At 39.5% G+C, this 11,241-nt stretch overlaps 1 protein-coding gene across 1 annotated transcript in view; it reads left to right on the top strand.

Annotated features, from left to right (window-relative positions):
- The first annotated feature begins 1,783 nt into the window (after positions 1 to 1,783).
- SUSD1 (sushi domain containing 1) overlaps positions 1,784 to 11,241 on the top strand; it is a 123,014-nt gene continuing 113,556 nt past the window's right edge. Inside the window, exon 1 of the mRNA XM_018561150.1 lies at positions 1,784 to 2,002. Coding sequence (XP_018416652.1) covers positions 1,921 to 2,002 — 82 coding nt within the window. The 5' untranslated portion in view covers positions 1,784 to 1,920. The remainder of the gene's footprint in view (positions 2,003 to 11,241) is intronic.

Consider the following 11,241-nt stretch of genomic DNA (forward strand, 5'->3'; position numbering starts at 1 on the left):
CATACACTCTATTAAGGCCCCGTTATCACCAGGGCGGTTCGGCTGCGCTGATCCGCCGACATGAACGATTCCATATATTGCTATGGGGACCGTTCATGCGACTGCGCAGCTCAGTGCGATCTGAACTGCCCCCCGCCCGAACTGCTCCCTGACCCTTTTTTGCCGCGCTGATATAGTGCGGTTTCCATACAGCTTTCAATGGAACCGCGCTAATTAGTGCGGTTTTTGGCATTTTTAATTGCATTTCAGCGCTGAAACGCAATTAAAAACGACCAAAATCTCTCTTTTAAAATCAGTGGTTTCTGTATCAGTGCGGAAACCGCACTGATCCGCAATTGCACTGGTGTGAATGGGGCCTAATAATGATGGGACCTGGGACTAGTGTGGGAAGAAAGAGTTAAAAAAACACACACATATAAACCAGCTCAGGACCTGGAGATAGAGGGGGGAGAGAGTTAAAATAAAATAAAAAAAACACATATACTGCATGGACCGGTAGAAGGGGACGGACAGGACGGGAGACAGAGGGGGAGGGAGAGTTAAAAAACAAACAAACACACTGCACTTTACAATCGGGAGACAGGGGGGAGAGAAATAACACTCACCTACCGAGTCCTCAGAGGAAAGATTTCATGGCTGTCAGACGTGCAGGTACAGCCACCCTGACTCCACAGTCGCACACAGCAGAGGGAAGGGGCGGGGTCCAGCTCACATGGGGTCAAAACTCGGAGCCCCATAACGCAGCAGCGGCCACTTACTGACCACTACGATTTTTCCACCCTCACCCCTTTAGCACCCTCAAGCGGCCGCTTGACTTGCCTTGCTGTAGCGCTGGGCCTGGGAGCATGAGACATCAATATTACACATGGATTGACCATCACAGAGTCCCAATTGTGAATCTTTGGGATGTACCGGAGAAGACTTTACGCTATGGTCTGACTCTCCCATCATCACTATGGAAATATGGATGGAAATAAATGTTGTGGCATTGCATATGCTTATCAAAATGATGCCATGGTGAATGTGTGCAGTAATCAAACTAAAGGGGGTCAACAAAATATCAGAATGTGCGATTTTTGGGGGTGGGCAGTCAGTAAATATATATACAGTATACTGTATATAAAAAAATCTCTGTACAACCATCTTTAGATTTACCAAAACTATGCAATGTGAGGACCTACCTAAACTATCCAATCAATTTGTAACCAATCAGGCAGCCTCTTGCTTTAGTGGCTGGTAGATCTAAAGGAGACTGTGACGTGCGTGGTGAGCTCTTGGTGGGCTGGCCATTTCACTGAAAAACAACAACTGGAAAAAATAGTAAAATCTGCTAAAGGTGACGGTGCATTGCTAATCTTTTTAATGTCATATTGTTTAAGCCCACATGTCATTTTAATCTGCCAGGCACTGCACAACGAAATGAGGAAATAATTTCATAACCTATAAAAGTGTTGTGCTAATACGTGTTTTGTCACATGGTGCTTTTTTAACATACCAGCGACATGCAGAGAAGAACTGCCTATACATATACATCCTTGCTATCTCTTATCCCATATTTAAGGCCACAATGTGACACCGCCCGCCTTTTTTCACTTGTCACATTCAAAAAGACGAGGCATGCGGGCGGTTCATTCTTTAAAACTTTCCTAGCATTCCGAAAATTTTGCCTTGTCAGAAAAGGAGCTGAAGTCATAGATCTCGGCAATGAGTCACTCCAGTGGCCGTCACAATGTGTGTGTGCTCCATCCTGCCAAGCAGTTGTATATGAATGGGCTGCCCACAGGGAAATGACGCTTCGCTTCTGATAAAAAAGGGGATTCTGCTCTTGCCTTCTTTTAGAAGTGCTAAGAGGGGAAGGAGACACATTTGCCTGAGCCAAGAATTTTAAGAACTGGGAGGAGTGCTGTATGAGCCTATGATATGACGACACTAAGGATTGGGCAGCTGCTACTGCTGTTAGCGACCTCTTCTCTGCTCTTCTCCTGTACCAAGGGGCTTACTGGTGAGTTTCAACATTGCACAACTTTCCTAAATCAAGCATTGCAAAGAAACCTAGTGTGGAAACCTGTCAAGAGAGAAATATGCAAGCTGCAACTGCTAACCTGTCTTGCTGAAAATGCTAGTTGCCTGGCTGTCATGTTACTGCTTGGTTCAAATACTTTCCGAGTCACTAATGTGGAACATGTATAGAGATAGGGAATTCCGACACTTTTATGGAATTCATGTGCTGCCCACATTCTGGTTTTGTCTCCAATTACCGAAGCCAGAAATAGCAAGACAACCAGCATTTTAAGGAGACCAGCAATGGCAGCCTCCATATTTCTCTCATGACAATCATTTTTAAATAAGGCAGCACAGAGTGCATTAACAATGCACAAAGTACAGTATCTCAAAGCAACCTGAATTCACTTGTCATCCCTTTAGAGCTCCATAAGCCATTACAATGTTATATATGTTATATCATGTATCACAGGAATATGTATTACTTGGAATGTGGGGCAGAATGTCTAATGCATAGAAATTAAATTTATACTTTATGTTTGTATGAAAAATTACAGAATGATGATACCTTGTTCAGATATCAGTTCAGATACCAGTGCTGATACTTGGCATTTTCACGCAAACCACCAGGGTTGCAGAAGTTGCAGCTGTGACTGGGCCCTGGCTCTCCACAGCTGTCCTGAAATCATTAGTTTTTAGTGTTTTAAGGAAACTGTAAAAAGAAAATTAACAAAAATGTATCAGTAATTGGTATCTGTGAGTACTTGGACAAGTATCCGTACTTGTACTTGGTCTGGTTTGTACTTGGTCTAGTCTTGGAGCTGGAACATTATCAGTATTAACCAACACTAGCAAATCATATATTAGCTTCCATTTGCTTGCCCAAACTAAGATGTTGTAACCTTATGTCTGATTGGTCACCATTAGTTTCCTCACACTATTGCCCTGTAAACTGTGGCCAAAAAAGCCACACACTGAAATATTTGGTTAACACAACTTTAGCTTTGATTATGGCACGCATTTGCTGTGGCATCATTTCGATAAGCTTATACAATGTCACAACATTTATTTCTGTCCAGAGTTGCATTGATTATTCACCAAGATCTTGTAGTGATGATGGGAGAGTCAGACCACTGTGTAAAGTCTTCTCCAGCCCATCCCAAAGATTTTCAATAGGGTTAAGGTCTAGGCTCTGTGGTGGCCAATCCATGGGTGAAAATGATGTCGCATGCTCCCTGAACCATTCTTTCACAATTTGAGCCTGATGAATCCTGGCATTGTCATCTTGGAATATACCCAATGTGCCATCAGGGAAGAAAAAATCAATTGATGGAAAAAACGGGTCATCCAGTGTATTCAGTTATGCAGCTGATCTCATTTTTGGGGGATATAATGTTGGTGAACCTAGACCTGACCAACTGAAGTAACCCCAGATCATAGCACTTATCCAATGGAAGGGTCTTAACTATTTGCTTAACTAAATCCAGCTGGTGAGTTTTTTTTTGGCTAGGCAGTATATTATCACATTAGATGCTTCATCACAGCTGTGTTCAGTCTGATGTTATGCAAAAATCAGCTACCTCTGCTATACCTAGCATATGGTCAAGATTCAAGTGGCTTGATAACAAATGATTCAATTTATAGGTCTAGTAGTAGATATACAGTATACCCCTGAGGTCTGAGGAAGAATGAAACTGAGTACATACCTGAAGACTCTATTACCCTTAGTCCACCTCTTTTAAAGTATTGGCTGACATGGGAAGTTTGAGCAAAGTATGATTCAGGCTTAGCCATTCAAGCAGGGTTTGCCTCTTGGTCTTATCTGACTGGCTACACTCTAGCACTACACTCTACACACTGGCTACACATTCTCAACCAACGTGCCTGGCTCAGGGGCGCTTCAAAATTTTGGTACAGCATCATGCCTTTCCATGGGACAGGCAGGCTTCTCATGTGAAGGGGAGCTCTGATGTAAAAAGGGGGACTATGATAGCAATGGGGGTCTCTGATGTGAAGAGGACTCCTGATGTGAAGGGGGCTTCTATTGTGAAGTGGGTTCTTGGGTTGTGATGCAAAGGGAAGCTCGTGATGTGAAGGGGAACCCCATTTTTTAATGTTTTTGAATGGGATTCTTCCTTAAAATCTATACCATCCCCTATCTAGAATAAGGGTCTGGTAAGGATTTTAGAGGAGCCACACATCATTTTTTACATTCATGTATTTTACATTTTAACCTAGTGTGCCTTGAGATTTGGCATATTTTCAAAAGGTGCCGTGACTGAGAAAAAGGTTGAGAAACGCTGATCTAGGATACTGACAAGCTTTCATGTGACCCTAGTAATCAATTTAACTGAACAAGGACTTTAGCTTTAGTTTAAATTTTATTTCAGTGCTACTCAAAGTGGACATTGCATTGATACATTAATATTGTTGCACAAGTAGCATTGTGACACTTGGTAGATGTTCCTTTGAGTATACCTGTAAAAGCCATTAGTCTATTGTTTTTTGCATTCATATATTCTCTTACGCTGACATATATTTAATTATTTATATATATTAAAGTATCCTAAAACATGCTAACACTTTATAGGTACACAATGGCAATGTTCACTTAAGTTTATATGTTATGTCAATAATAATAATATATATAACACAAAAAGCATACATATACTGTATGTAATAGTGATAACATACTTACCCATACATGTCTTTGGCACAATAAAAGAGAATACAGCAAATAAAACACTGCTGTTCATTTATGGTTATAGATCTTCTTTCCTATATGAAATCGGAAACTTTTTTAATCCATTTACATAAAATGGATCTACAGGCAAGCAGCCTTTAATTCAGAATTTATTATGGTCATTACTCACTGTGAACATAATACAGGGAGAAATGTTTTGAACCGTAGCCTCCAGATTTATGAGAACAATTTTATGACATGCTTTGAAGAAAAAAAAAAACAGATTTTTAAAGCCAAACTCTAGGTAGATATATAGGACACAAATGAATGCAGCTCTATAATCATTCATTCTTTATTAAATGTATTTATTTATTTTTTATATTCTTTGTTTAAAGTTTTTACATAATAATATAACTCAACATCTACAAATAATAAAAAAAAAAACAAAAAAAAACTTCCATCTGGATAGCTTATCCAACATTGACATTTCATCTTAATATATGCTTTTAAATAATTAAAAATATTATATAGCATACCTTCTTCTCTTCTACCAGTTTTAGGTTTTATACTTCACATTCTATTTCCTCTTTTTAATAATGATGGACTTTTCTAATACTTCTTAAAAAGAAAATACATTTTTTTTTTTAAATACAAGCAAATATAAGTAGCTGATTTTGACATGGTATCTGCCTCTTGCAATCCCTGTAGAGCAGGGCTGAAGTGTGAGAAAAGGCTAATCAGTTCATGTGTTGACAAGAAGCTTGCTGATAGGAAGAGAAAGCAGAGCAACAGAGAGATGATCTCATCACAGTTGCTTCTTCTTCTTCTGTCCAGTAACAGGCTGGTACGGGCCCAGGACTACGTGGGCTCAGGGGAAGCGGGGTGAATGATGACCTTCAGACTGAGGACATCTAGTGGCAGAAAAAAAGTACTGTGGGGAACATTCCTGGATTGAAGTGCCATATTACAGCAAAATTTGGCTAATTAAATTTGTTAATTTGTAATTTTTTATCTTGTCATTTTTTGAAGGAAATTCTGCTTTAACTTCTAAGTTTATCCCTATGTTTCGTTTAGTTTTAACCTGTAATATTAAAATTACACAAAGATGGTAACATAGGTAACAACAATAATTGTAACCCTGCCATTCAAGATAAAACAGACATAAATCTGTATAACAGAACACATTAAATACATTTAACTGAATATTGGAAACTAATATCTATATATTGTTTGATTTCTGTATTTACAAAATTAAAAAATTAGAAAAAAGTGCTTGGCATAAGTGGCATAACAAATATTTATAAAGAAATGTCTTCATGCACCAAGGCTTTGTTCACACCTAAGGCCTGGTTCACATGTAGGTGGCATCGTTTTTGCGCAATTGTACATGAGGGTTCAGCGTGCGTTTATTTGCATGTTTGGCACATTTTTACGCGTGTGAAAAGGCACGCATGTTTTGACTGGCAGCTTAAGAAACATTGTGATCAATGGACGAATGAGTGTACAAACATGCAAAAACGTGCATGAAAATGTGCAACATGCTTCTGCCGTGTGTTTCCTGGCGTTTCCATTGAAGTCTAAAACGAGCTTTAAAATGCCAAAAAGATATCATGTGCTTTTTTTTGCATTTGGCGGTTTCCTGCTGGCGTTTTGCAGCTCAGGTGTGAACAGGGTCTATTGAAAATCATGGCTTTTCTTGTGTTGTGTATTTAACCACTTGAAGACCGGGGTGTTAAACCCCCTTCCCATTCAGGCCATTTTTCAGTATTCAGCGCTGCGGTACTCTGACTGACATTTATTCCGTCATGCATTGCTGTACTGAAATACATTTTATACCATTTTTTTTTTGGCTCAAGCTTTCTTTTGGTGGTATTTAATCACCACTGGGGGTTTTATTTTTTACTATATAACAAAAAAGTACAGAAAATTTTGTTAAAAAAAACTGTTTCCCTATGAAATGCTTTAAAATTGCGGGCGCCCGCAAAATTGCATAAAACGACTGGCGAGGAGGTGGCCGTGACGGAGGTGGGGGGCCCACACCCACAGCTACTGCAAGCGATCGGGCGTCTCTAGAGAGTGATCGGGCGTCTCTTAAGTGTAAACAGCCATCGCTGGCTGTTTACATTGCTAACAGTTCCCCACTCGTGTGCGCGTTGAGCACCGTGCACAACTCCCGCTCCTACAAGACTCCTGTCTGGCCATTCAGGAACGGCCATGGACGGGAGGTGGTTAAAAGTGCTTTTTCTACTGCTCAAAAACGCCATGGTGTGAACCAGGCCTAAGCATCAACGTTTCAAGGCTTTTTTTCATGCTTTTTTTAGAGCATTTAGCGGTTTACATGCGTCAACTCATGTTTGTCAAGCTTTTTTTACGTTTTTTTCAAAGCTTTTTTTCAGGCCTTTTAAGCTTGTGCTGTCCTCCATTAGGTTCCATAGTGTAGAAAACCCTGTGTCGCGTGTTTACACTCATTGAGGTCTATGGGTCCAAAAACATAGAAATCTGCAGAAACATAGCCCATGTACTTTTTCCAGTGCCAGGTGATTGGCCACAGGATGCTCAAATGTGAACAGCGGCCATTGAAAACAATGGAAATACTCTGTTTGAGAGTTGTAGTGCTTAACTCTTTCAACTTCAAAATGCCTAGGTGTGAATGAGAAAAAATAAATGTAAAATACAAAAATACAAAACTATAGAAGCTGTTATAGTGAAACAATCAAAAGCTTTAAAGTGACATTAAAATGCTTTACGTAAGTACCTTAAATGATGCCTCTTTATCCCATGATCTTCGTCCTTCCACTTGTTTCCAGTAATCCTTCCAGCGCTGGTGACGTTCTCTGATCCAGCGCAGACTGCTGTCTCTTTCTGTCTGATGGAGTCTGTCCAGCGTGCACGCTCACGGCTGCTTGCATTCACTTCTACTGAGTCTCTCCCCTTCTCCCACTGTGCATGCGCCCGCCCACATCATCCTCCTGGTGACCTGTGTACTGCAGCCGGGAGCGAGTGGCTGAGACAGAGGTAAGTAGTTACCTGTTTGGTCACTTTTTTTTATGGATGTAAAAAAAGTTACCCAAAAAACAAAAAACCCACAGACTTTAATTCTACTTTAAAGGAGAACTACGAGGTGAGTGATTTCCACTCATCCTCATAGTTAGAGCCGACCTGTGACAAAGAAGCTGTCACAGGTTGGCTCTATTGATCGGAAAGTGAGCAGAAACATTTTGTATTTAGCTTGGCCTAAATACAGCATTACCTCCTGAATCTAATTCACTTCAATTTGATAAAAGGATTTTCTAGGTAATTTTGTTTTGTTTGCGACACAATTTTTATCTGGCTGTAATAGGCCTGCATTGACCAGTGGAAGATGCAGCCACAACAGATCTAAAAGCTATAGGAAAATTGACTCTTAAAAAAAAAGTTTAAACGAAAGCTCTCCATACAAAGTGGCAAAACAGTTTTTATAGTATAGTTTGTGGGATTCTTTTTTGCAGTAACGCACTGCATTTCATTGTCTTAATATAGATAATATAGAGTTCAGGTCATGCAAGACGTTCTGTGATTGGAGTAGGGTTGCATAGTGTGTTTGCCCCGATCATCCTATCATGTCAGTGCATATATTATGTTTTTCTTATTTCCTTTGCACATGATTGGTTATTTAAAACTTCACCTTATTAACCAAGCTATTTGAACTTACACTTTTCTAAGGCCATTATAACTTTAGTGAAGCAATCCCAATAACTTTAGAAAGAACTAAAGCCAAAGATAGCTAGACAACCAGCATTTTCAGAAGGGGGTCAGCAATGGGAGACTCTGTTTTTCTTAGATAGCAGCTCTGGCTACTACTTGCATGGATCTTTTTATGTTCTCCTTGTGTTTTTCTATTGGGTGCTATAGTTTCTCTCACAATCGACAACATAGTCACATTTCCTTGGTATGTGTATATATTAGGTAAGGGTGTGAGAGCTAAGGCTCTTCCGAAGAAAAAATACTGATGTGAATTGATTAATTTACTCTGTATTATATTGCCGCTATAGAAATACGGAAAATAAGAATAATAATTCTCTCATTATGTGTTACCTTTAAAATATGTACACACATCAATATTTAACTATGTTTTATTTTTTATTTTGCACCACACTTTATTTTATTTTGTTAAACCATTGTAATCATTTGTTTCCCAGATCGGTATCCTGTTAAATCAGTGCAGGGTATAAGTTATTTTTTCTTTTGTGCATAGTTTGTAAGATTTTTAGTAGAAATGTTGTCATGAGCTAATTTCCTTTTATTGTTATGGTCTAATGATGTTTTATCAATTTTTACCGTTTGCCGAGTCTTTTTTCTACAGCTGCTTGTACATTGTAACTGACATTGCAACAACAAGCCAATATGTAACCAGTACCAAAAATATATTTCCACTTTGTTCAGTCAGAAATTATTGCTAAGCTGATACTTCTCAAGTAAACTAAGATTTAAGTGGCTGCTATGGGTTGATTCACTCTGACCAATGCTCTTAATACTGCCATTTTAAACGGCTTTGTGTGTGTAAGATGTTAATGAATGTGGCCTATATGAACAATTTAAGGGCCTTCCATGATTTCATGTAAACTTTGGGGACTTTAGTAAAGGCTTAGGATGTTTATGACCTTGGATTTATACATCAAAGAATGCAGCAGCATGCATTAATATAACTCTTTTGTGCATGCACATTTTAATGTGCATTTTTGAACTTTTTTTGGTACATAAAGTGCTTGGTATACAAAAACAACTGGTAGAATGGTCCATTGGACTCCTCAGCACATCAGTATGACACTTTCAAGTGTACACATTCTCTCCCTAGCCATGATTTTGTGGTTATAACCCTTCCTATAGCTAGCTAATACAGCAGTAATTAGGATTGCCAGGAGTTAACTAATGTTGGTCTTCATTCATGCCAAGGAAGCCCAAACGTAAACCATTGGGCACTGATGTGACCTTCTAAGGGGTCCTTTACTAAGTTATTTGAAGAGGAAACATTGTAAATTAAAAAGGGCAAGGTAAATGGGGGTTATATTGTGACCAGGTAAGAAGTTCAGATGACCCCTTTCCCAGTTCACATTGCTCGTGCAGAAACAGCTGCATTTTAGCATGCAAAAATGCACGCCACCTGTGGTTTAACAAAGTACTAGAACCAGTAAAATGCATGGTGGATTTTTTCATATTTTGCCATATCAAAGCTTAATAACATAAGCTGGCCTTATAGAAAATAATTAATTGTTATATGTTCCTGCTGCCTTCCATGGTAACTAATATGCAAGAGACCACAGAAGTGTGAACCTGGATCCTTCTACAGTGATAGGATTCTATAATTTTTCTATGAAAAAAACTCTTTTTTAAGCCCTTACTGTGTTTAATTAATCACTTCCTCCTCCCTGTCCTGCTAAGTCATTTTGTGTGATTTGTTTTCTATTTCTTGTTTTTTTTTTATTAGTATGGAAACATTTTCAATATGTTTATTTTGTTGTGTTCATGGTCCACAAAATACATGCTAAAAATGCACAGTTCATTTGTAAATAACTTCACTATCCTTTCTACAAAAGCACAAGCTGCAAAATAAAATGTTGATTTACAGCAATGCTAGTGTAGTCCCCCCCTGACTCCCAAAGGCATGTGATGAACCCAGTGGCAGGGAGGGCTGACATTTCACTCTGATGGATAGCCAGGTTGCGGGATGCAAACAGTGAATTGAGCACCAGTCACTTGAAGTACTTTTTCATTGCTTTAATGTAGAACAGCCAAAACTGGGAAAGATAGTATAGGGCTATAGTCATATATGGTAAAAATAGACTCCAGACTCATCAATTCCTTCCAGCTTGCACAGTGCAGGAATACTTTAGTTGAACAGAGGATAACACTGTGTAACAGGACCACAGCTGGATAGAGGATGTATTTGAGATCTTCCCTGAGAGAGACACCAGACTTGTTCCTGAGGTCCATGCCACCCTGGCCTCCCTGGTACCTCCAGCAGACAAAGGGCCCCCTTGTTCTCCTTCCCAGATAGTTCCAGACCCCTTCTGGGTCCACATGTGCCCTCCTGCAGGCTTGAGGTCTAGTTAGTTTCTCCAACCTTGTACATCCCACCCCCAGGCTAGGTCCAGGGGCAGACTGCTCTGAGCACATGGCAATTCCTGAATATTTATGCTCTTCCCCAGCATGCACCACTGGCCATGAAACTCCTAGTGATTGACAGGTGAGGTATAAACACTCCCAATTGTTCTCCCATTGGCTGCCCCACTCTGTGGCAGAGTCACACCCCACTACAGGTAGGTGCAATCAATAGCAGGAAACCTAGAAATGTCCATGTGATACCAGACTACAAATCAGCCAGACTGATTACAGTGCTAGCATCACTAAATCTAAAGAGCCAGTCCACTTCGGGTGAATGGGCTGCACTAGTCATTTGTAAAATATCGCTAGTCAAAACTGTAAAAAAAATTATATTTTTGTTTCTAATTTCTTTTTTAAAATACATAAAAACTAACAATTTATAAAACACTATATTACTGCAAGTAAATCTCGCCCCC

The sequence above is a fragment of the Nanorana parkeri genome, unplaced genomic scaffold (assembly GCF_000935625.1).
Source record: "Nanorana parkeri isolate BGI_ZX_2015 unplaced genomic scaffold, ASM93562v1 scaffold504, whole genome shotgun sequence".
Lineage (NCBI taxonomy): Eukaryota > Metazoa > Chordata > Amphibia > Anura > Dicroglossidae > Nanorana > Nanorana parkeri.